This window comes from Podarcis liolepis (genome assembly GCF_965112155.1).
Source record: "Podarcis liolepis genome assembly, chromosome: 14".
Lineage (NCBI taxonomy): Eukaryota > Metazoa > Chordata > Lepidosauria > Squamata > Lacertidae > Podarcis > Podarcis liolepis.
In genome coordinates, this window is record NC_139569.1 from 53,294,327 (window position 1) to 53,319,548 (window position 25,222).

The following is a 25,222-nucleotide window of genomic DNA, read 5'->3' on the forward strand; positions in this document are numbered from 1 at the left end:
GGATTTTAGATGGCTAATTGATCTGTCAATTACATTTGCAAGTGATGAAAACAATATTTCGGAGGCCTTTGTTTTTTAGATGATTCTCACGTGCACACTACAAGCATGCTGAGATTAGAAGACATTCCCTCCTCCGCGAGAGAAACCAGAGGCGGCTGCCTCCTCCGCTGCGCTTTCAACCAAGAGTACGGTCTAGAAATAAACCAAGGCTGCTCCCGGGAGGTCGCGGGCGGAGCGACCCCCCACCTCGCCCGCAGCGCCCCCTAGCGGGCCGAGGCCAGTGGGCGGAGTCCGTCGCCCGGTGGCCCCGCCCCGCCCCACGCCGGCCAGTGAGGAAGCGCGGAGGCGTGCCCGCCAGAAGCCCCGCCTTGCCCGGCGGCTCCCGGCCAACCAGCTGCCACATCCGGGGCAGGTGGCGGCTCCGATTGGCCGCGCCGGCGAGCGCGAGGTTGAGCGGGTAGAGGCCGTCGAGGAGGCCGCGGCTTCTTCTGTCGTCGCGGAGCGAAAGAGGCGCCTCGAAGGGAAGGAGCCGGAAGAGGAGAAGGAGCCTCCGCCGCCGCCTCCGCCATGGCCTGGTGGGCGCCGAAGGTGAGGCGGGAGGGGCTGGCGCGAGGCCGAGGCTTCTCCTCTCCCTCTCGCGTGACCTTGCGTGACCTTCCCCGGGGCGGCTCTTCTCCGCGCTCCGCCCGCCGGGCCTGCTGGCCGGGAGGGCGCGGGCGGAGGAGGCTGGTCTTCGCTTGACCCCCCCGAAGTGCCCCCAAAGGACATTTGTTTATTGCTGTTAATTAGTCCTTGGTTGTTGTTGGGTGCTAATGACCCCATGCTATTGCATTTAGTTCATGGCAGTTGAATCAGGACAGGAAGCGAAGGAAGGAAAGGGCAAGTAACTGAGAAGGGGACGAAGGAGGAAGCGAGGCCACGGGGTGCTGCTTCTCCTCGGGGCACCTGTGAGCTGGCCCCGTGGTGAAGGGTTGGGCTCTGACCCTGGAGGGACCAGAGTTCGAATCCTTAGCCATGAAACTCCCTGGGTGACCTTGTCTCTTGGCCCAGCCTCCCTCACAGGGTTGGGAAGATAAAATTTGGAAGGGAGAACCATGTACTGCACCTTGAGCTCCTTGGAAGGAAAGGTGATATATAAATGCGATAAATATGTAAACAGGATTCTGGGCTAGTTTCTGTTTCACACACTGCCCAACCAGGTACCTCTGGGATGCTCAGAAGCAGGGTTGGAAGGCAGCTCAGTGGTGTTATTGTACTATTTTGTTAGTGTGGGAAGAGAGTCACGGATAAAACTTCTGAGTAAATTTCTCTCACCTCTCATTCACATGTGGATAAATGACTGGAAAGGGGAGGGATGGCAGTCATCTTTCTTGGTATATTTTGGTTTTTTAAGTGACTGATAGTATTTTCCCCCCTCAAATCTAAGCTTCAACCCGTATTCATCCCATGCTTTATTGGAGGTATTATTCCATTGGATTTCCTCACACACTTAGTTGGCTTGCTTTCTTCTAATTAAAATGCCTTTGTTACTCTTTCCCAAGGGCTTGAAGTGTGTTAGCAATAATATTCAAATTTAAAAATAATTGCAGCAACTCTGTGAAAGGGTGAGTTGGGTCGACTGGCAATACACTTAAAAGTGTTTGGTTACTTTGTGGAGTGTTCCCTGTCAAGCTCAGAAGCACTTTTGTGAAGGGGATATTCTGTTTATCGTCATGGCTTTGCATCCTTTATCAGCAGAAGATTGCTTTTGCTGAATATGTCAAAGGAGCTGTGTTACTAAAGAGCGATGTGACAGTTCCAGATGCTTCATCACCCCTGTTTTCTCTGTATGATGCTCACTATCATGTAAAGAGAAGAAAAGTCCAAAGTGCTGGTGCAAAAATGCCCATGAGAGATGGTCAGAGTTTGTTAATAAGCTTTGCAGCTGAGTGTGTGACTTGAACTTTGAGGCTTATTCCCATACAGAGCTATCCTGTGGTTGCAGCAGTGTGAATCCTAAATCTGAAGAAGGGGTGAGAACACTTTGCTCCATGAGGGAAAACACTCTGCTTGCTGCCAAAATCTAGCCTGCCAGTTGTCGTCTATAGGTCATACTGGTTCCTGTCAGATGGGGAGGAAAACAGGAGAGAGGGCAGTTTGGGCTGTGGGAATTGAATGTTTCCGAATCAGGTTTGAGCAAATTTGATAGTTACTGTGATCTGTGTATGCACCCAGCCAGGTGTGGCAACAAACGTGTCATATTCCAGACTACTATGGAGCATTATGTTGGCTGCCCTTTCCTCAAATGGGTGAAGAGGTTTTTCCTGCGCTGCTCTTGTCCATTAGGGAGAATGGTTGAGCGCTTGGATTATGCAGGGTCAGTGGAGCATGTTGCTGCTTGTGCTTGTCAAGATTAAATGTGACATGGCCTCTTGTCCTCAAGTAATCTTGACAATTTTCTGGCTTGCTGAAGTGATACAAAAAGAATGGGCTTGGTAAAAATTGATATTCTACTTGGTAAAAATTGATATTCTACTCTGATGTCTCTTTTGGAGCTGGTGAATTTGACTGGTCATACTGCAGCATCTTTCAATCTCAGAATATGTAGTGATGGTATTCTATCAGATATGTAAGAGGTGACATTGTAGGTCTGTTGCTGCATATGGTGCAATTCATGTCCTTCCATAGTGTCTAGTTAAATATGTTTCGCAGATTTTCATGCTACTTCATATTGCAGCTCTCTGTAGCACATCACTGCAACAGACTCTGTATTTGATGTGATTGTTGAGGATGCAATAAGCTTTCCTCATCACAATTTCAAGAGTACTTATGGAATTGTATTTGCGATTATGGTTGTGTTGAGAAAAGAGAGGTGTATATGTAGATGAGTACCCACTTGACTCTTGAAAGGAAGGAGACATTGGGCTTCAGGAGTGGAAAACTTCATAGACAGCAATCCTCCTGCAGTTTGCTCCAGTCAATTTCTCATCTTCTTTGACATCTATGAGATCAGGGGGGAAATCACAGTTAGGAACTCTTGTAAGATAAAAAGTTCTTTCTTTTCTTGTAGGCCCTCTTATAATAGGTTCATTGCAATCATACACACAAACCATTTTATGGAGTACAGCGGTACCTCGGTTTTAGAGCAATCCGCTTTAAGAACTATTTGATTTTCAAACTCGGTAAAACCGGAAATAGTGTCTTGCTTTGAGAACTTTACCTTGGTCTAGGAACCGAATCCCATCGATGGAAGGGCACCGGTGGCAGGACGCTTCATTAGGGGAAAAGTGCCTAGGTTTAAGAACTGTTTTTGTTTAAGAACGGACTTCCGGAACGGATTAAGTTCGTAAACCGAGGTGCCACTGTAAAAGTCTTTTCACTGCTGACTTAGAATACAGCCATACTGAATTATTATTTTTTAATTGCCCAGATTGTGTAACATATTAGCATTTCTGCTTTTGTTACATTTCTACAGGTCTTTCGTCTACTAGGGGCTTTCAAAGGCCAAAAACAGGTGACCAGAAGTTTTGGTAGTTCTGTGAGTATAATAGTATAACTTTTTCTTTTCTTTTTGAGAAGCTTCTCAATAAAAGTGCTAAATACCAAGATAAAACCAAGCTTGTGGAATTTCTCTGCCAGTGTAGCCTAATTCTGTTCCAGTACACTTCAATGCAGTACCACATTTCAGTCTAACTTGACTAAATAGATCTCTGTGTGGTCACACATTTGGAGAAAACCCTGTTGAATAGTGGCAAAAAACCAAATCCCAACCCAAGCCTTGGTTTTTATCACGAGTCTACAAAGAAAATAATAGTTTGTATTTAATGCTTCTCGGTTGGAAAATTTCAAAGCGGTGGAGGACAGACAGTTGAGAACCTTCTTATCTTTGGCACTATTATTGTTTTGAATATTTTCCCCTGCAGGCAGTAGACCTATTTATTTTTGCTATCTAGAGTAGATTTCTCTGCAGCTTAAATCCTTAATTATTTTAGAATGATTCCTCAACAGTGATGATATTCAGAACTGTTTCATTGGTTTATTTCAACAATTTTTATAGTGCTTAATTACAGTTGTCACATATGCTTCTATTAGCATAGTGTGAGTTGCCTTTTGCAAATCTTCCATATTTCTTCAAGCTTGTCCATGACTTTATTTTGAGCGTGTTTATTTTGGTTTTAACCTTGCTGCAAACATATGCTTGATGTATATACTTGATGAATATGTAATAATAATAAAAATCAGCAGGAGTAGGATCTTGAAAACTAAATAAATTGGAGACATTATGCAGTTCATCAAGGAACTGTAGTCTATCTTAACTCATTTATTATCCAGTTTTTTGAGATGGCAGCTCAAAGCAACTTACAATATTTAAAGCAAAAAGCAAACACATACATACATTTAAAACCAGCAATTTAAGAAGTCTAAAAGACTTTTAAAAAAAATTCAAACATCCCACCTCTGCAAGAAGACCATAGATAGTTAAAAGCCAGAGGCCTGTAGAAAGGAACCTAAAGCGATATAACGACAGTGCCTGGTGATCCTCCTTGGTTCCCTCCCAAGTGTTTGTCACATTCACACTTTAGGTACTGTATTTTTCGCTCTATAGGACACACTTTTTCCCTTCTAAAAAGTAAGGGGAAATGTGTGTGCGTCTTACAGAGCGAATGCAGGCTGCGCGGCTAAGCCCAAAGCCAGAACAGCGAGACGGAGCACTGCGCAGCGCTCCACCTCGCTGTTCTAGCTTGGGGTTAGCTGCGCAAAGCCTCCACAGGGCAGCGGGGTGCCTTCACCCCGCTGCCCTGCGGAGACTTCACAGGCTGTCCCTGAAGCCAGCACAGCAAGAGGCTATCCCAGAAGCCAGATCCCTCTTGCTGTTCTGGCTTCTGGGGTTCAGAATTTTTTTCTTCCTGTTTCCTCCCCCCAAAAAACTATCTTATCGTCCGGTGCGTCCTATAGAGCGAAAAATATGGTACCCATATTAAAATATCTCACATGTACATCTTGATGGGGAGTAAGGGAACCCTCATAGTAGCATTTAGTGTTTCATAGGCAAAGAGAACTTCAAAAAATTATTAGCTGACAGTGGTAATGCTGTAATAACCAAGTGTCAGTGGAGAATGAGGAAATCTGGAGGATTGTAACTTGTGTAACTGTAAAAGGATTAGCGTTAAACGAATAAATCTCAGGCAAGCAGAACTGTCACTTTCATCTGAGTATCATATTCCACTTTATTTTCAGTCGTGTGCCTTGCTGCGTAGTGATGCTGTTCTGAAAGCTTAGTATGCACTGTTGCTGCTTCTCTGCCAGTTGCTGCTTGAGAGGGTTGCCCTTGCTCTTGCTCTTTCTATTTCTGTTACAATAAAAAGAAGAGGAAACTTAAAACCATGCAAGCCCCAAGTGGCATGCAGATTTCTGTCAATCTGTGTTTAATCATGGTATGTGGTGCCTTTTTTTTACATCTAGGTTCAGACAGTAACTTTGATCCCAGGAGATGGCATTGGACCAGAAATATCTGCTGCTGTTGTGGAGATTTTCGCAGCTGCTAAAGTAAGTTACTCTTTGACTGCATGTCTTAGGTTCAGTTGGACACCATTGGGATTTGTTCACTTTTGGTATAAGTTAATGAAAGTTCAGTTGAAGGAGAGGTTCAAAAGAGCAAGGGTCTCTTGCTTTGAGAAGCGATCTGCTTGTTTGGGAACCGTTGTTTTTCTTTTTAGGATAGAGCAGTAGCTTTCAGAGCAACAAATGCCTTGGCTGTGGTGGCTCTGTGCATAACAGCAGGAGACTTGGATGTGATAGGCTATCCTTGTAATCAAATGAGAGCTCCAAGCCAAGTCACATAAGCTGCTTGCAAAAAAGGATATTCCCCAGGTGACTGTCATCTAAGAAAGCTGAGAGAGACTCCACCAACTGAGACACTTAAATTTAGATTAGTCTACTGCTATATCAGAAGTTTTGGATTGGTTCCAAGCCCTTGTGAACATTGTCTAACAAAACCTCTCAGAACCAGAGATGTTATTTAGTTCCAGTGTGTTTTGGGAAACATTTCTTTTGCTCCTCCATGGACCGCCTGACTACAACTCCCAACAGTCATTCCTAACCAATGGCCATGCTGACGTGAGTAGGGATCCAGCAACACAGGGAGAGTCAAAAGTTTCCTATCCCTACCCTAAGATGTTGGAGACCTGATTTGCTTTGCTTATTTGACTTGCCTTTAGTAAAGACCACTTAGTTTTAGTAAAGACCTAAGAAGTCCCCACTCCACCCTGTAGCCAATAGTAGTGGAAGTAGGTGGGGCATGGGATCGGGAATCACTAAAGTGTATTTGGTGAAAATACTTTGTAAATTAGAATCCAGTCACTTAGACTTAAAGGGGTAGGGAATGAAGGCAATGAAGACAGAATGAAGGCCAACATTTTGTCCATTCCTGTTCCCTAATTCAACTTGCATTGTTTCATTTTATTATGTTACCAATTTTCTAAAAAACAATGAATTTCTAAAAATGGGTAAAAAATCCACCAGAAAATTTTCAACTTTGCTGACATGAACCCACTCATGTTCAAATTCTCAAACATTAATTGACATATATACAAGATTCCTGTAGGGTTCAGTACAATAAAATTGCTCATCAAAACCTGCAACTAACACTTATGATAATGTTGTATAACATTCACAAATCCTCATAGCATGTTTCAGAAACCTGGCTGCTATCTGCATCTTATCCCCAACCTGAGTAAGCATAAGGAAGCTACAGTGGTGCCTCGCAAGACGAAAAACTCGATAGACGAAAGGGTTTTGCAGTTTTTGAGCTGCTTCGCAAGACGAAAACGTCTTGCGTTTTTTGCAAGTTTGTTTCCTTTTTCTTAACACTGTTAATACAGTTGCGACTTGACTTCGAGGAGCAACTCATAGAACACGGTCTGGTAGCCTTTTTTGAGGTTTTTGGTGATTTTTGAAGCTTTTCCAAAACCTTTCCGACACTGTGCTTCGCAAGACGAAAAATTCACTAGATGAAAAAACTCGTGGAACGAATTAATTTCGTCTTGCGAGGCACCACTGTACCTAACATTTGTCTGAATGCCACTCCCTACTAGCAACCAACTGAATAATAAACTTAGATTGAATTGTCTGATGCCAGGGACAGGACAAAAGAACATATGCGATGGTTTCTATTTGCCTTTGTCCACAGGGGCAAATGGCATTTTCTAGAGTCTCCTCTGTAGTATTGCCAAAGGTAGCACGTTCAGTCTGACTAGGATGTACACCCTGCGTAAGGGTGGATTTGATTAAAATCACTAGTCAGTAAGACTTGATTTAAATCACTAGTCAGTAAGACTTGATTTAATTTTTTTTATTACAGAAAGACTCATTCTTGCTGGTATAATCTTAATATTTACAACCAGATGAAGGTTTCATTTTTGGAATAATAAATTTTCAGAGTAGTTTTTACAGTTATATCAAAAATTACTATAATGTAACTTAAATAGAAAACTATATTTAGAAAGAGGGATGCGGGTAAAACCTCAGCGCCTAGGACTTGCCGATCGCATGGTCGGCGGTTCGAATCCCTGCGGCGGGGTGAGTTCCCGTCGTTCGGTCCCAGCTCCTGCCCACCTAGCAGTTCGAAAGCACCCTGAAGTGCAAGTAGATAAATAGGTACCGCTTTATAGTGGGAAGGTAAACGGCGTTTCCGTGTGCTGCTCTGGTGCCGGTTCGCCGGAGCAGCTTCGTCACGCTGGCTACGTGACCCAGAAGTGTCTGCGGACAGCGCTGGCTTCCGGCCTCTAGAGTGAGATGAGCGCACAACCCTAGAGTCTGTCAAGACTGGCCCATACGGGCAGGGGTACCTTTACCTTATATTTAGAAAGATGTTCCCTCCAAAAACATTTTATTTTAAAATCCAATTTAAATTTTTAAAATCCGATTTAATTTTTTTAAAAAATAATAATAACACCATTGATTTTTATCCACCCTGCCCTGCGTTGATTTGGGTTGGTCAAGTGGAAAAGGTAAGTCACCATTGGCTGTCTGCCTCGCGTCATCCCCAGACTTACATAGACACTATTCCTGATTTGGCTACTAAGTTCTTGAAATGTGTTGTCTAACAATCTGTGTTTAATTGTTTGAAATGCAGAATTTTCCAGTAAGGAGTACAGGGTGTCTAGTAGGATTCCGGTCTGCTTAATTTTCTTCTCAATTCCTCTCAACCATCATGACGGTTGCTTATTCAGCTCACATGTCTGTAACCAGACTGTTAGGTTCATTTCTAAAATGCAGCTGCAACCAGAACTTGAATGTTAGCAGCCAGGCTTTTGTTACTAAAAGGCATTGGTTTGTTTCTAGGCATAGGGCAGCGTAGGGGACACGAATTGGTACACCAATTTTTTTTCCAAAGGAAAACTGAAGTCTTTCAGTAGCCTGATTGAAGGCATTTATCCCATATGGTAGTTGTGTGCTTAATCTAGCATTGAACACCCTCAGGACTGCTGGAACATACTGGTTCCCTTTGGAATAATAGAAACGAGTGATCACTGACACACTGCTTTTAGCAGCATTAATGGCGGATTCTCTGAGCTACCCAGCCAGCCTTAAAATGAAAATAAACGCCTAGATATTTAAACCAATTAACTTGCTTGATGGTGTTTCCTCTTATCACCCACCTATGCTCCCATGAGCCCACAATATCCAGAAACAGCAGCTCATAATAATACTTTCATCCTTCCTGCTAGCTTGTATTCCTGTGTAAATATTTCCCATTATCCAACCTGAAAACACTGGCTGTGTTTTCTCTTTTGCAGGGGGTGTCTCTTTTTCAGGGTGTTTTGACAAAGTCCCTTTGGCAATTGATCATTTCCCCCCAAAACAGATCAGAAGATAATGTGAAACAATTGTTTTTAGGCACCAGTTCAGTTTGAAGAGAGAAACGTGACAGCAATACAAGGGCCAGGAGGCAAATGGACAATACCTCAAGATGCCAAAGAATCCATGGACAAGAACAAAATAGGACTGAAAGGTATGTTGGAGGTTCCTGTTGACGGGGGGGGGGGGGAGAGAGAAAGAAAGAAAAAAAGGTGCATCTTTACTGAACAAACCTGTGTTTAATTTTGTACAGAGTTTTGCTCTATACAAATAAATTTCTTAGTAATGTTCTGAACTTCCTTATTCTATAAGCCCACAAAGCCGTTAATAGTTTGTGTCTAAGGACAGAAGCATCATTATTGGAGAAATGGTGTTGTTGCAGCATGTCATGTTCTCCAGCTCTGTAAAGTGCACAGAGCACCCTAGTTGTGTGTTTACTCAGAAGTAAGTCTGACTATTCAGTGGGGCTTACCCCCAGGTTGTGCGAGTAGGATTGCAGCCTCTCAAGGACAACTTGTGTATATTCTTCAAACATTGCATTTGAACTCCATGTAAGTCTTCTTGTAAGACACCAGAATAATACAATCCCTTCACTATGAAAAGAACAACCTCAAAAGTGTTTCCTTCTACTGGTGCTTAATGACTCAGCTTGACATGAACAGAACAAATTGATCTCCTGGAGCAAACAAGATCCACAAATCTAACATACAATTTGTTCTGTTCATGTCAAGCTCCCCTTCTTTCCCCCAGTATGTATAGGAAGTGTCATGAGAAACATTCCCTAAGCCTAATTTTTGATGGGTGTGAAGGTCCAGAGTAGAGATGTGAAGTTTCTGGAAATTTTGAAGCCATAAGGAAAAAACGTTTCCCCCCTGTTTCCCCCCAGAAATAATTGAAATTTTGGAAAAATTGAAAAGAAGTTCAGTATTACAAATTGCATGAAACACATTGTAGATAAAAGTATTTGCTTGCAATAAAACAGGTAGCCACCCCCTTTCCCTCAAAAGCAACAAAAAAGGCAAGAAACCATAAACATAAAAAAGAATCAGATTTGCCTCTTAGCACCAACAGCAAATAAAGTTAAGGTCCACCTCAATATTTAAACTCCATAGGAGGTCTACCCTTTGAGTACTGCTTTAAAAGGGAGGGGGAGACACAACATATACAGTCACTTTATTCTATCTCATTTTCTGAACTACTGCCATCATTCCTTCTTTGTCATTTTTCTCATGGACTTCAAAAAAGGGGGGGCTGTCCCCCCCAAAAAAAATCCGATTTCCCCCCCAGGCCTTTCCATCTGGGGCAAAGCATAAGGAAGATTTTTTGCATACCAGGCCCAGAAGTAACCAACATTCAGTTACTGAAAGGAAAAGGAGTGTGTGTGTTTTTGAATTGAATTTGTTATTATATATTATAAACCGCATGATGGTAAGAGAGCTTTCTAAACAGTTTACAAAAATGTACAACAGAAGATTAAAATGATTGATAAAACACAGTTAAAAGCAGGTATTTAAGAGTATTCAGAAGATCAGCAATGGTTAAAAGGAAGTAAATCGCATGCAGCTTCCACGTGTTCAGATGGGCTGCCCTAATGAAAATGTTTTGAGCAGTTGCCGGAATGAGTACAGTGAGAGAACCTGCCTGGTGTCAGTCGGCAAGGAGCTCCAAAGTGGGGGTGCTGGAAGGCCTGGGGGAAAAATGGGGCAGTTTTTTCAGGTTTTTCCCAAAGCCATTTTTTCCAGGAAAAATGGGGGGGGGTAGTGTATGGAATATTCAAACTATATCAAACTATTTTTTTCAAATTTTCCGGAAAAAAAATGGCTTTGGGGAAAAACGGGGGGGGGGGGGGACCTGGTTTCTCCCCAATTTTTTCTGGCTTTTTTCCAGACCTTCCTATCTCTAGTCCAGAGTGATGATGGAGGAGCCCTTCACTGGGGAAGGGAACCTGTAGCCCTTCACATAATGGCTGAGGAACCACTTCCATCAGGTCCAGCAAGTATGGCCCAAAGGCCAGGGAGTCTAGCAACACCTAACCCCAGCCTCTGCCCATTCCATCTTGTTTGAATATTCTTTTTTTTTTTAACCCAGAAAAAGAGGGGAGTCCTAAATAAATATTCTACCTACTTCTGCTTGCTTACATTTTCATGCATACTTCTCCCCAAAATTGCCTCCAAATATTTTCTCAATTCTGATGCTGAATTTTCTTTGTTATGCTAACTGTAAAGGTAACATAGCTCAGTGGTGGAGTGCATCCTGTGCGTGCTGACGGTCCAAAGTAATTTTTTGCATCTCTATTTAAAAGAAACACAGCAGGTGACAGAGAAGAGCTCATCCTGAAATCCTGCAGATCTGCTATTTGCTATTGTATACAATGCTAGACAATAGACAAAGTGTGGCCTTCTTTGAAGCAGGTTCCTGTGCAGTTTCCAGAAGGAGAGGAAGATCTGGGACTGCAGGACCTTTCCGTTGCCTCTCCTGAAGAACCAACAATTTCTGACTCCTCTCCAAAATTTTCTGTTCCTGCTGCAAAGTCTCCATTACTAAGAATTGGGGCCTGCTTCCTCCCCTTCTCCCTCCCAGTCCCTTCTCCTTTGGAGTTGTGTCTCTTGGATTGTGGGCCCGAGGACAGGGACTGTATTGTCAGTGATATTTTTAAGCTGGTCTGGGAGCCTTTTTTTTTGCCAAACAGAATAAAAATGGCAATAATTTATAATCTAGTGACCTCCAAATGTTTTGGACTAACACTTCTGTCATCTCTGGCTGTGCTGACGGGGGCTGATGGGAGTTGTAGTCTGAAGCGCCAGGAGGGTGCTGTGTCAGGGAAGGCTGTCCTGCCTGATCCCCACACAGCCGCTTCTCTTACATGTTTTCCTTTAGCAGATTCCAAAAGTTTGAAATCATTATTGTCTTTTGAAATACTGCAGCTGAGGATGAAGAACTTTCCTGCAGAATATATCCCCATTGTCAGGGAACTGGGGGCTGAGAAGGGGGAAATGCTGGGGAAATACAGAGATAAGCCTCCGATCGTAAGCAGCTGCACCTCATCATAGGGGGAGGATGACGAAGGGTTGTCAGGAAGCAATGAATCAGGAAGGGGGGAGCAATTTCCGGGGTTTAGCTCTTCACGTAAAAGAGAAAGGAAGAGGGGAGGGCTCCTGAAATGGTTATGCTGGAGAAAACGAAAGGAGGGGTCAGTCTCGGCAACTGATACCGAAAGAGCCGGACGTGCTCTGAGAGCTCTGTGGTGTAAATAGTAAAATGGACCTAATAAATCCTGTAAAGCTGGCTGGAGTCCCGGGCTCTTATCTCTTCTAGCACCCACCAATCATCCGTGACACCCATTGTGTAAAATTCTGCTTAGTGCTGAGCAGTATGCCATGGCAAGTTGTAGCAAGAGCCTGGCAACAAGGACAGGCGTTCGTTATAAGGGAGAACTTCCCCTCCTCCCATCTCAAACCAGAGGGTTTAACTCTGGAGTGGCAGGGAGGAATGCTGTTGCTAAGGAGCAGGCCGTGGTTTGACAATTGTACCTCGTCCATTCCTTTTGTCTGTTTCAGGCCCTTTGAAAACACCCATAGCTGCTGGCCACCCGTCAATGAACCTGCTGCTTCGTAAAACATTTGACCTTTATGCAAACGTCCGTCCTTGTGTATCGATTGAAGGCTACAAAACCCCTTACACAGATGTCGACATAGTCACAATACGAGAGAACACAGAAGGGGAATACAGCGGAATCGAGCATGTGGTATGAGTGCAGAATGCAGCCAGAAGCTAGAAAGCACTTGAACAAATTAGCTTCCTTAACTGCTGTAGAATTTTCTAATGCAGTATTCTGCGGGCTGGATGATTCACCAGACCAGCCCTGCCGGACCTATACAGAATTACTTTCTTAGGAGTCTGCTTTTGACTACCCGTGCAACCATTTTGTGTCTTTCAGATTGTTGATGGTGTTGTACAGAGTATCAAGCTCATCACAGAAGATGCCAGCAAACGCATTGCTGATTTTGCCTTTGAGTACGCCAGAAATAATCAAAGAAGCAAAGTTACAGCTGTGCACAAAGCAAACATTATGTACGTGACCATGATGGTAACCCAGTTCTAATGTGCAAAAGTCATTCTGCGTTTTTTAAGGGACAAGCGTGTGTCGGTTTGCTGCCTCCTGTTGCTGCCGGAAGAGGATGCCATACATTTGATGGAGCCTTCTTTTGGCAGTCAGGCCTTTGTCAAAGTTTAAACTCCATTCCCTTGCTCTACTTTTAAGAAAACAGTTTATATGTTAACTCACTAGAAAATAGTTCTTCACGTGTTTATGAAATTATTAGCCACTCCCCCCGTCAAATCCATGGAGGAGAGTGGGAGGGTAACCTGCTGCTCCCGGCCTCCCCACATCCAGAAGCTGAGTACGGAGTTGTGTGCATGTGTGGGAATGGTGTTGGCCGGAGTCTAGTGGCTTTAAAAGAGGATTAGACAAATTCGTAGAGGCAAAGGCTGGGACTGGCTATTGGCCACAATGGCTATGCTCTCCCTCCATTATCTGAGACATTAATGCAGTTGAATAGTGGTTGCTGGAAACCCCTGGAGAGGAAGGGGCTCGTGTGCCCCTGATCCCACTTGCTGGTTTCCCATGGGGGCATCTGGCTGGCCCTGTGAAAACAGGAGGCTGGGCTAGATGAGCCCCCTTTGCCCTGAGCTCTCAGACACTTCTTATGTTCTTAATTTCTGATCGCATTGAAGAGCCTTTTTTGGCTGAAGAGAGGGATAAAAGTGCTCTAAATAAATAACAGCCAGGTTCTCATCTTCCACTGGGACCATCAGAAGGGCTCCTGTTTCTCTCCCCAGTTTAGTCTGCTCTATATTAGAATGTAAGAATAGCACTCTTGTTTAGAAACCTTCCCTCCTAAATTCCATTCGGTTAGAAAACCTTTTCCCCCATAGCCCAGTATGTTTTATTAGATGAAAATAATTCACCTCTTTTTCCTGTTTTTGGCAGATGGTGCATACTAGAGGTAATTATGAAAGTAAGCCTTAACTAAAAAAAGGTTTTGCATAGAAAAAAGCTAATTTTGTATTAATAAGGATGTTTCAGTAATCCAGGATAGCACAATTAAATTTTGCAACATTTGTCTAAAACTGTAACTGAGAATAACCTAAACCTGATGCTGCTGCATGAATACTGTAATTGAATTTGTATTCAAATCTGCACCTAGGGGGAAAAAAGAAATTTTTGCCAAACACTTGGTGCAATACAGTGTTGCTGTATTATTTATAGCTGAGTGTGCCCACTTCCCTTGTCTCCATAAGTTGGAATCACGATGCTCCTGAACAAGGAAGGCAGAGCAACTTTTCAGTTTTACCACAGACTTCTTTTTTTAATAGTCTATGGTTAAATACCTTGCTTTGAAAATTGTATGGTGGGTGAGGATATAGACAGTTTGTATTTATGTATCTTAAACACAGTTTTGAAGGCCACTTGATACCATGGCCAAAGCAGCAATGGCTCACCTGTGTCTCTCTTGGTGATCTTGGACTACCGTTTTCTTCGCCATTGGCCTTGCTGGCTGGGACTGATGGGAGTTGAAGTCCAGCATTATCTGGAGGGCCACAGGTTAACCATCCTTGCTCTGAAGAGTTTTACATCATGTTACGGTCACTGAACAATCTGACTCAAATAGTACCACAGCACTGTCCCTGGGTGGCATGAAAGAGACCTTCCCTTGTATATCTGGAGGGCCCTTGCCAGCCACCCTAGTGGATCAGCTACAGCGGTAAGTGAAAAATCTCTCCTGGCTGGTCAGATATGTTTTGGCCTTTCGTTCTCTTCAGTGGACTTGTCTACTATAATATATACTGAGCACAGCCAAAAAGAAGAGAAACGTTTTGACCTCGCTGGCTTCCAGAGGGGTGTGTGCGTGCATCATTATGTGTATAGATCTCTGTGACCATTCAAGAGAACAGTGTCAAATATAACAATAGCTTGTAAGGTCTCTGTGTAATTTAGTGATTGAGAGTGTTCCGATCCCCGTTCATCCATGAAGCTACTGGGAGACTGTGCCAGCCTCAGCCTCACCTGCTCCACAGGTTTATTGGGAGAACAAAACACACGTTTGCTTCCTTAAGCATCTAGGAGGAAAGGCAGGTTATAAATTTTCCCTGAGAAATACAATTTCTACTTTTAGGGCAGAAAGCATAAAAATAACTTGTTATATCTCCATCTTTCTCATTCTCTTAAAATTTGTGAATTGCTTAAGATTAGAAAGGAATATTACCTTTGAAACATGGATATTTGCTTCTGAACTCAAACTAAACGCCCGGCATGTTACACTATAGTTGCCGTCGACAGGTGCTTTCCCTCTCTACTACTGTCCCCTCCCCCATGTCTGAATGCAACATTAATCTGGTACGCACATCTAGGACCCTAAAATGCGGCTTTTTTTCCCTTGATGCACAGGCGAATGTCTGACGGGTTGTTCCTGAAAAAATGCAGGGAAGCAGCAGAAAACTGTAAAGACATTAAGTTTAATGAAATGTATCTCGACACTGTGTGTCTGAATGTGAGTATATAGCAAACTCATGATTATGGTGCTTCATAGTTGCTATTTTCCTCCTAAAAACAGCAGCTTATTTCTTGTCCCTTAGATGGTGCAGGATCCATCTCAGTTTGATGTCCTTGTAATGCCAAACTTGTATGGTGACATCCTTAGGTAAGGAGACTTGAGCTAGTGTGAAGGATTTTATGTACGTATTTATTTATAAGATGATTATAAACTGCTCTTCAACACAAGCTCTCAAAGTGGTGTGCAAATAATGAACAAATCTCTGAAAAGCAGCCATAAAACTAGGCCTTCTTTCTTGCAGAAGCTGATTTTGGCTTGCTGCATAAAATGGAATTTGAAGCATGTTAACTCAGAAAGTGCCCACTGGAGATGCCCACGGGGCACTTGTGCCTTGCTCCACCTGGCTTGCCAGCTACAGCTCTTCCTGGATCAGAATAGCCCGGCCTCTCAGACACACACTAGTTATATCCTGGGTAGATTTCTGAAATGTGTTGTGCTCAGGGCTAAGCTTCAAGATGTTCTGGAAGCTGCAGCTGGTGCAGAATGCTGCTGGCCAGCAGGGAAGGACCACATCCCTCCAGTTCTTAAAGCACTGCACTGGCTGCTGGTCAGCTGTGAGCCCAGTTCAGGGTCTTGCTGTTTTACATGTAAAGCCCTAAACCACTTGGGACCCAGTAACTTGGGTGTGTTTTCCCCAGTGCCAACTGATGCCTGCGTTACAATCTGCAGGAGATGCCTTACTCATCCCATCTCTTGGAGTTGTCAGGACAATGTCATGAGGTGGCATTCTCTGTGGTGATGCCCTGCTTATAAAACTTTTCCAGCTGACATCCAGTTCACCCCCACAATAAAAACATATTAAATGAAGACTAAAGACATCTCATTTGTCCAGGTTTTTGGACCACGATTGGAATTGATTTTTCAGAGGTGATTATAGATATTTGTCACCACTGATTTTGTGTTGTTGTTTTTTAATTGTATGTTCTATTCATTTAGTCTGTGTTGTTGGCCACCCTGTACTTCTGATTGGAGGAACGGTTTTGGGATACCTAAAAAGTCCATCAGAGCGCATCACTTGCTCACAGCTTCTCTGGGTCTTCCTGTGCTGCAGCTTTCTAAGTTTGTCTGGCCTCCTCCATTCCTCAAGCCATGCTTGGCACTGGCCTGCTCCTATTTGCACCCAGTAAACAGGCTGTGCGTGACTGCACTCTGCTACCAAACACTCCTTTTGTGTTTTAGGTCCTTGTGAAGATCATCATCTGTTTTCCACTAGTTCTGCTTTTTAGCTCCCTTTTTCCCCGAACTTCCCACTGCAAGTATATAATAATTTAAAGAGCCTAAATATACCAACTCAAATATTTATTGTGTGTTTGCATTTTCCTTCCAGTGATTTGTGTGCAGGATTGATTGGAGGTCTTGGAGTAACACCAAGTGGAAACATTGGTGCCAATGGAGTTGCAATCTTTGAATCAGTAAGATTCCTATTCTGAAATAAAATTCTGGAACTTGAACTCTGATTTTTGACATAATTGCTTTCTGGAAAAGCAAATGCCTCTCTGCGGGGTTTTAATAAGTTCATAACAGGTCTGTTCAAGTGCATGTAACAAAGAAGCTTGACTTCAGGACTGGATTTCTGCAGTGCGCTCTGAGGGGGGCTTCCCTTGCACTCAATCCAGAAGCTGCAGAACACTGCAGCATGGTTGCTCGCTGAAGGGAGAACCTGTCAGCAGGTGACACCTCTGCTCAGAGATCTGCACTAGCTGCCCATTTGCTGCCAAGCCAGGTTGAAAGGGTTATTAATGCTATACAGTTGTACCTTGTTTTGTGTCCGGGATCCGTTCTGGAGCCCTGGCCGCTAGCCAGAAAGGACATAGGGCAAAGCGCCGCCTCTGTGCACACACACAAAGCGCGATTTAGTGCTTCTGTGCATGCGCAATTGGCAAACCGGGAAGTAACCTGTTCCAGTACTTTCAGGTTTGCCACGGATGTTCGACGGAATGGATGCTAGACAAGGCGGATGTTCACGGAGGTATCACTGTATAACAGGGTAGGATATGTTTGTTTGCAGGATGGCCTTATCCCATATATGCCCACTCAGCTGCCTCAGTCTATTACAGGTGCGGCATCATGCTTGTTCCTCACTTGTCAGAAATAGATCTGCAAGTCTGGCAACCCGTACGCTTTGGAACTCCCCGCCTGTTGACATCAAGCAGGCGCCTTCACTGTGCTCTTTTTAATGCCAGATGGAAACATTTTTGTTTAGACAAGCCTACCCAGATATGTAGAAGTTGCAACTATTTTGTTTCTTTCTAGCAATTGTTTGTTGGAATATTTCTAAATGCTTTTTTAAAACCAATTTAATGTTTTAGTCTATATTTGTGTAAAACACTAAGAGGTTTTTTATTTTATTTTTTTACAGTCAAATGGTATACAATTTTTGTCAAATAAGAATTACCGAACGTAGCAAGATTTTGAAAAGAGGGTCTTCCAAGGCAGCATTTAAGCTGCCTTGGAAGAATTAGGAGTTCAAATTCACTTCTCATACGGAAATATTATTCAATATACAGCTGAGTTTGTTGTTCTTCCAAACAAGGATGTAGTGTTTTGTTTTGTTTTTATGTTGACTAGCCTTCACTCTTGGGAAATTGCTTAGAATCTTGGCCGCACACTGGTGTAGCACAGAGGCCAGCTGCATCTGCCACTACCAGCATCACCACTTACCTTGGCAGCAGCAGATATGTGATAATAGACAGGCTTTGTAAAAAGCACCAACTTTCCACTGCTGGTGCAAGATAATCCACTGAATCAATGCTTTAGTTTTAGCCAAAGAATCAGGTCAGCATTCTTTATTTTCATAGGTTCATGGAACAGCTCCAGATATTGCTGGAAAGGACTTGGCAAACCCAACAGCACTTCTATTGAGTGCAGTGATGATGCTGCGACACATGGGAATGCAAGAATACGCCACGAAAATAGAAGATGCCTGTTTTGATACCATCAAAGATGGAAAGGTATGCCTTGTCAGGGTTCACCTATCACTGGCGATCTTGCAATCCAGTTTCTACAGAATGTGATTCAGATAGGACTAGAGCACACGCTATGCCAGGTTGGAAGAATTTTCTGTTGTCCAGTTCCACTGACACTGAACAAGTCTTCCACTCTCTTCTACCAGGTCTATAAATGCTCTCTTTTGCAGCACATACACAAAATAGATAGATAGATAGATAGATAGATAGATAGATTCTTTATTGTCATTACACTAGTGCAACATTGCATTATCTCTACTAGGTCTATAGCGCCACCAGCTCCAATTTGTGTCTCAGTATTTGCTTTAGTTTCTAGCTTATAAACAGTGCTGCTAGCATTATCTGTTAACTGGAGGTTGGCATTTAGTTGGGAGACAATATTTAGCTGTTTGTATCCAGCAACAAGCATGTGCGCTCTGCAAAGAGGAGAAAGGAGTGCTTATCTCTACCTGCAGGGTAGGTAGATTCTCTTCTGCGTGAACTAGATTGGTTTCTTATGATTGAATTGAGCAGCGGTGAAAACGGAGAGCTTTCTTATCATCCCAGCGCTATGTGTTAAGTGAGCATATAGGTGCTGAATAAGATTTTGATTAGACGTTCAGAGTGCCATTGGCACTCAAAATTCATACAGGTGGCGCAGGGGGGATATTATAGCACCTGCTATACAAGCAGAAGATCCCAGGTTCAATCCATTGCCTTTCTTGGCTCAACCCAGACTTGTCACAATAATTATGGAGAGGACACAGTCAGATGGAGCAACTGGCACTTGGCCCTGCTGAGCACAAAACACTTGATGTCCATCCAGTTGAGTTGGGACCACTTTGCAAAATGTCCAGCCTTTGAGATGATGGTTTGGAAAACCTTCCCTTAATCAAGAACTAGCACAAGTCTTCTAACTTTGGGCATAGAAGGACAACACCACACTATGTGTCCTGATCCTGGAAAAGACTTATGTGGCTGTAGTTTGCTAATTACATTTCATTAAACTGAAGCGTTTAAAGTGTCCATTCTTCTTCACCATCTTTTTCCATCTTTCTTTTCAGGTCTTGACCAAAGATTTGGGAGGTAACTCAAAGTGTTCAGAGTTCACAGCAGAGATCTGTCGCAGAGTAAGGGCGATGGAATAAAGCATCTCCATAGCTTGTTGGTTTCAGTTGCCCCTGATGGAAGCTGTTACTAAAACGTGTTAGCTGTCTGCAATTCATTTCCATTTTGTTTGCCTTTCTCTTGAGGAAAGCAAACTGTTAGACGGAGAGCCTCTCTGTTAAATAAATTCAGCCCAAATGGATGCGATTCATCTTGTGCCTGCTTCTGGTGGACTTTTTCCAAGTGCTTATTTTTATTTATTACATGTCAGACACATTTTTGTAAAGTCAAATTCCTTTTTTTTTAGTTCATACTGCACGCAATTGGCAACCTTCAATTTTGAGTCCTCCTACTTTTTCAGAAACACTTGATGTATTTAAGTGTGCAGATATGCAAAGGTCTGATTTTATCACTACAACTTTGAAGGAGGCTTGGTTTGTTATCCATTAGGAATGCAGGAGGTGGCACAGCCTTAAAATAGCACAATATATTTTTCTAAAGCAAAGAACAAGAAAGCTTGCTATACAGAGGTACTCCTGGAATCTGTCCTTCAGAAGCATAAATAAAGACTTGTAACTGTGGAAACATGGGTTTGAGCTGTTATATATAAAATGCAAGGTATCTCTATCCTTCTGGGACTGAAGGGAAAGTGTTAAAAGTAAAAATGACTACTCCTTTTTAGTCTTCTCTGCACATTACTTGCTCTAGCATTCCTCAATGAAGATTAGTTACGCAACTTGATTTTGTCGGCTACAGATTGTGAAGGGAATGTTTAATGCTTTCCTGTCTAGATGGGATACCAAATGTATAATTTACAGTTACTACTGTATGTATGTAATGGCTTTTGTAATGTGCTCAATGAGATATATATATATATATATATCTTCAGTTTACCGTTAAATAGGCTGCTTGGTCATTAATTTTTTTTGAGCCAATCAGATGGAGAGATTTTATAGTTAATCCAGGCCAGGAGATAATGGTGCGTGGCTCATGGCTGCTGCTGGAAACAGCAGCTTTGCACCTCGTGGTGACATTTGGTAACACTAAAGTGCATGATGCTGTACCCCTGAGCTGTGCCTTCCCAAAGCAACAACAGATGAAGTGGGAAAATGGGTGGGCAATCTTACAGCATCATTGTGCATAGATTGTCTTGAGCAGATGTTATCCAGGGGCAAAAGAAGAGAACTTTTCAGGGTTGCTGTATTTTGCAACAACTCTTGCTGCAAGTTCATAACATGCCCCTTGCACGTTTTGTTATGGGCATGAATGTTACAAACCTTTTGATCACCTAGAAGTCCCCTGCCAGATTCTCTCCATTGTGTCTCTATCCAAGAGGAATAGGAGAACTGTGGCTGGGCCTGCAGCTGGCTGGTGCCACCAGTCTGGCTTTTTCTCCCACACATTAAAGCCGTCGTGCAGGATTGCTTTGCCTTGCCAGTTTCCATGTAGTATCTGCACAACCAGAAGTAGGGATGAGAGTGAGGCCTTGGGAACTTGTCTTTTTGTGTTTTGCTTCTGCACTGAGAGGTACCTTTCAATATTGTGTATTAATATGGGCTTCTCAAAGAACTTGGGAAACAGAGCTCTTGCTTGATCTGTGTGTGTTATATTTTTGCTGCTTCTGTCTGTCTCTTGGGTTGTACTGAGGTTACCATTCGCACACAAAGCAAGGAAAGAATAAAGTCCCTCCCCCCAAGATACGCTGCCTTTGTTTTCGTTCTTAATTAGGCGACTAGTTTTAAGAGCTTTGAATAATCCAGCCTTCAGAGAGCTCATGTCCCTCTGTGGAAGTCCATATTGGCTCTTCTGGAAAAGGCAGCTCTGAGTACATCTTCTTTAAACTGGAAGGCAAAAATTAGTCCCCTTAGTAGCTTTTGCTAGTAACATACAACTGGCTCATTAAAAACATATAATGTGCTAAATAGTGTTGGTGTGAAAAAATGCATTTCAGGTGCCTGAGGTGTTAAGCAGTAAATGTTGCAATGTCCTCAGTCCAGAATCTACTGGTTTTCATTCATAGTGTAGCAGAGGATGGATTGGTTAATCAGTTTTAAAGCCTTTTGATGGGCAAATAAGTGCCCCAAAGTGACATGGCCATGTTGCTCCTTTGAAGTGTGTAATTTATAATTCAAAAAAATGTACCACAGGCAACATCTCCACATCAATGTTGCCTGCTGCATAATCTATAAAACAATTGTGCACTAGCCTTCTTGAACCTAGAGCACGATCCAGAATTATTGGACTACAACTTTAATAGTCCCCAAAAAAGTTGGAGGACAACAGGTTGAATGCTGTCCTCCTATGCTTCCTTTCCCATCTCCCCAAAGTCTTGCTTCCAGGCATGGCCAGTGGTAGAGGTGAAGAAAGAGGTACAGTCAAACCTAGTTGTTGAATGTAATCCGTTCTGGAAGCCCGTTCGGCTTCCAAAATGTTCAACAACTGAAGCGTGGCTTCCGATTGGCTGCAGAAGCTTCCTGTACTCAAGCGGAAGCCATGTCGGACGTTAGGTTTCCAAAAAAGTTTGAAAACCGGAACACTTACGGGTTTTCAGCATTTGGGAGCTGAAACGTTCCAAAACAGAGGCTTTTGGGAACCGAGGTTTGACTGTAGTTGAGTGGCCTCTCCACACAGTTTTATGACGGGTGTATTCTGCAACATCCCAGAATTGGTAGGCCAGCATGCCACTGCTCTGACAGCATCACGAGCACAAATCGTGTTGTTGTTGTACGTTTGGCCCAACTCATAGTCATGGACATGCCTTAGACCTGGTGTTCACCTCTAGTGACGTGGGTGATCTGACACTAAGTAAAAGTGAAACAAAAGAAGTGCCATGGTCAGATCAATTCCTGGTGCAACTGGACTTCTCCGCGACCCTTCCCCTCTGCAGGGAGGTGGGACCAATTCGGATGGTCCGCCCCTGCCACTTAATGGATCCAAATGGTTTCCAGAGAGTGGTAGAGGATGCTTTATCCCATGTTGATGGCCTTTCAGCTGATTCCCTGGTGGCCCGCTGGAATGCGGAGTTAACTAGGGCTATCGACTGTCTGGCTCCGAAGCGCCCTCTCCGATTGCATGGAGCCCGGACAGCCCCGTGGTTTTCTTCGGAGCTGAGGGCGATGAAACAATCGTTGAGACGGCTAGAGCATCGGTGGCAGAAAACTCACTCCGAATCTGACCGGACACAGGTTAGAGCTCAACGTCGAGCCTACCAAGTGGCGATAGCGATGGCGAAGAAGACTTTCTTCACCGCCTCTATTGCATCTGCAGAAAATAGTAGCAGGAGACTCTTTCAGGTGGTCCGCAATTTAACAGAACCACCTTTATACCAGGGCCTTGTAAAGACCCCAAGATCTTCTGCAACGATTTTGCAAAGTTTTTTGCAGATAAAATCACTCATATTCGGAAGGAGCTAGACACCACTGTGGGAGCAGGGCCAGGGCGGGAGAGTGCTAGAGCTCTGTCTGGTCAAGTTGTATGGAATCAATTTCAATCCATTACCCCTGAGGATGTGGACAGGCTGCTCGGACGCGTGAAACCAACCACCTGTCTCCTTGATCCTTGCCCATCCTGGCTAATAAAAGCAAGCCGGGAAGGGCTGGGCGATGGGCTCTGCGGGGTGGTGAATGCTTCCCTCTGTGAGGGAACTTTCCCAGATCCGCTGAAAGAGGCGGTCATTAAACCACTTCTTAAAAAAACATCTTTAGACCCGGCCAGTATGGCCAACTATCGCCCAGTCTCAAATCTTCCATTCTTGGGCAAGGTGATTGAGCGGGTGGATGCTGAACAACTCCAAGCACGCCTGGAGGATGCGGACCATTTGGATCCCTTCCAATCGGGATTCAGGCCTCACCATGGGACTGAAACTGCCTTGGTCGCGCTGGTTGATGCTCTCCGGCGAGCTAGGGATAAAGGTGAGAGCTGTTTCCTAATTCTGCTGGATCTCTCAGCGGCCTTTGATACAATCGATCATAACATCCTTCTGGACCGTCTAGAGGGGCTGGGAGCTGGGGGCACTTATACAGTGGTTCCGCTCCTTCCTCCTGGGCTGTGTTCAGAAAGTGGTGGGGGGGGATGAGTGTTCAGACCCTTGGGCCCTCACTTGTGGGGTGCCTCAGGGTTCCGTCCTCTCCCCCATGCTTTTTAACATCTATATGAAGCCGCTGGGAGAGATCATCAGGGGGTTTGGACTGGGTGTCCATCAATATGCAGATGATACCTAGCTCTACCTCTCTTTCAAATCAGAACCAGTGAAGGCGGTGAAGGTCCTGTTTGAGTGCCTGGAGGCGGTTGGAGGATGGATGGTGGCTAATGGATTGAAGTTGAATCCTGACAAGACAGAAGTACTGTTTTGGGGGGACAGGGGGCGGGCTGGTGTGGAGGACTCCCTGGTCCTGAATAGGGTAACTGTGCGCAGCCTGGGAGTCATTTTGGACTCACAGCTGTCCATGGAGGCGCAGGTCAATTCTGTATCCAGGGCAGCTGTCTACCAACTCCACCTGGTACGCAGGCTGAGACCCTACCTGCCCGTGGACTGTCTCGCCAGAGTGGTGCATGCTCTGGTTATCTCCTGCTTGGACTACTGCAATGCGCTCTACGTGGGGCTACCTTTGAAGGTGACTCGGAAACTACAACTAATCCAGAATGCGGCAGCTAGACTGGTGACTGGGGGCGGCCGCCGAGACCACATAACACCGGTCTTGAAAGACCTACATTGGCTCCCAGTACGTTTCCGAGCACAATTCAAAGTGCTGGTGTTGACCTTTAAAGCCCTAAACGGCCTTGGCCCAGTATACCTGAAGGAGCGTCTCCACCCCCATCGTTCTGCCCGGACGCTGAGGTCCAGCGCCAAGGGCCTTCTGGCGGTTCCCTCATTGCGAGAAGCAAAGCTACAGGGAACCAGGCAGAGGGCCTTCTCGGTAGTGGCACCCCCCCTGTGGAACGCCCTCCCATCAGATGTCAAAGCGATAAATAACTACCTGACATTCAGAAGACATCTTAAGGCAGCCCTGTTCAGGGAAGTTTTTAATCTGTGATTTTAGTGTATTTTTGGTTTCTATGGAAACCACCCAGAGTGGCTGGGGAAACCCAGCCAGATGGGCGGGGTACAAATAATAAAGTATTATTATTATTATTATTATTATTATTATTATTATTATTATTATTGGTGTGCAGTAAAAATATCCTTGGCTAGTCCTCCACAGGGGTTCCCTATCCCTGCTCTTGCCTCAACACAAACAATGCAATCCTACATGTTGATTTGGAAATAAGTCCTTTTAAGGAACATAAGGAATATGTTTTGTGTTGTCATGTTCTTTGCTACTACAATGAATCAGCATAAATTCAAGAGGTGTTTTTAACCTTTGCATTCAGAAGGTGCTTGGTTCATATCTTCAGCTAAGAAGAAGAAGAAGAAGAGTTTGGATTTGATATCCCGCCTTTCACTCCCCTTCAGGAGTCTCAAAGCGGCTACCATTCTCCTTTCCCTTCCTCCCCCACAACAAACACTCTGTGAGGTGAGTGGGGCTGAGAGACTTCAGAGAAGTGTGACTGGCCCAAGGTCACCCAGCAGCCGCATGTGGAGGAGCGGAGACGCGAACCCGGTTCCCCAGATTACATGACTACCGCTCTGAACCACTACACCACACTGGCTTCTAAGAGAGACCTGGATTCGCCAGGGCCAGAAAAAGCCTTAACTTGTAAGATTGGGTTAAAAGACCA

General features: G+C 44.1%; 1 protein-coding gene and 1 long non-coding RNA gene across 3 annotated transcripts; one reads left to right on the top strand and one right to left on the bottom strand.

The window, feature by feature from the left end:
* The first annotated feature begins 309 nt into the window (after positions 1-309).
* IDH3A (isocitrate dehydrogenase (NAD(+)) 3 catalytic subunit alpha) lies at positions 310-21,202 on the top strand. Of its 2 annotated transcripts, none has more exons than XM_083475964.1 (11): positions 310-588; positions 3,455-3,517; positions 5,443-5,526; positions 8,878-8,992; positions 12,396-12,583; positions 12,776-12,909; positions 15,287-15,389; positions 15,475-15,539; positions 16,780-16,864; positions 18,251-18,403; positions 19,462-21,202. In XM_083475964.1, the coding sequence occupies exons 1-11, from the start codon at positions 568-570 to the stop codon at positions 19,543-19,545; spliced, it is 1,095 nt and encodes a 364-aa protein (XP_083332090.1). In that variant the 5' UTR covers positions 310-567; the 3' UTR covers positions 19,546-21,202. The 2 variants fall into 2 exon arrangements, with proteins under 2 accessions (XP_083332090.1, XP_083332091.1); XM_083475965.1 differs by having other exon boundaries at positions 421-588; positions 3,455-3,493.
* On the bottom strand, positions 1,414-9,706 carry LOC310693691. The gene is made up of 2 exons (XR_014519332.1): positions 7,037-9,706; positions 1,414-6,727 (listed from the first exon to the last, which is right to left on the bottom strand). It is a non-coding gene; the product is annotated as an uncharacterized lncRNA (long non-coding RNA).
* Positions 21,203-25,222: the final 4,020 nt, after the last annotated feature.

Bases quoted from the DNA above. Each gene is read 5' to 3' on its own strand.
- IDH3A (XM_083475964.1), top strand. From the start codon at position 568: ATGGCCTGGTGGGCGCCGAAG. The intron at 3,518-5,442 runs GTGAGTATAATA...TTTTACATCTAG, and splicing joins CCAGAAGTTTTGGTAGTTCT to GTTCAGACAGTAACTTTGAT. The intron at 8,993-12,395 runs GTATGTTGGAGG...TGTCTGTTTCAG, and splicing joins GAACAAAATAGGACTGAAAG to GCCCTTTGAAAACACCCATA.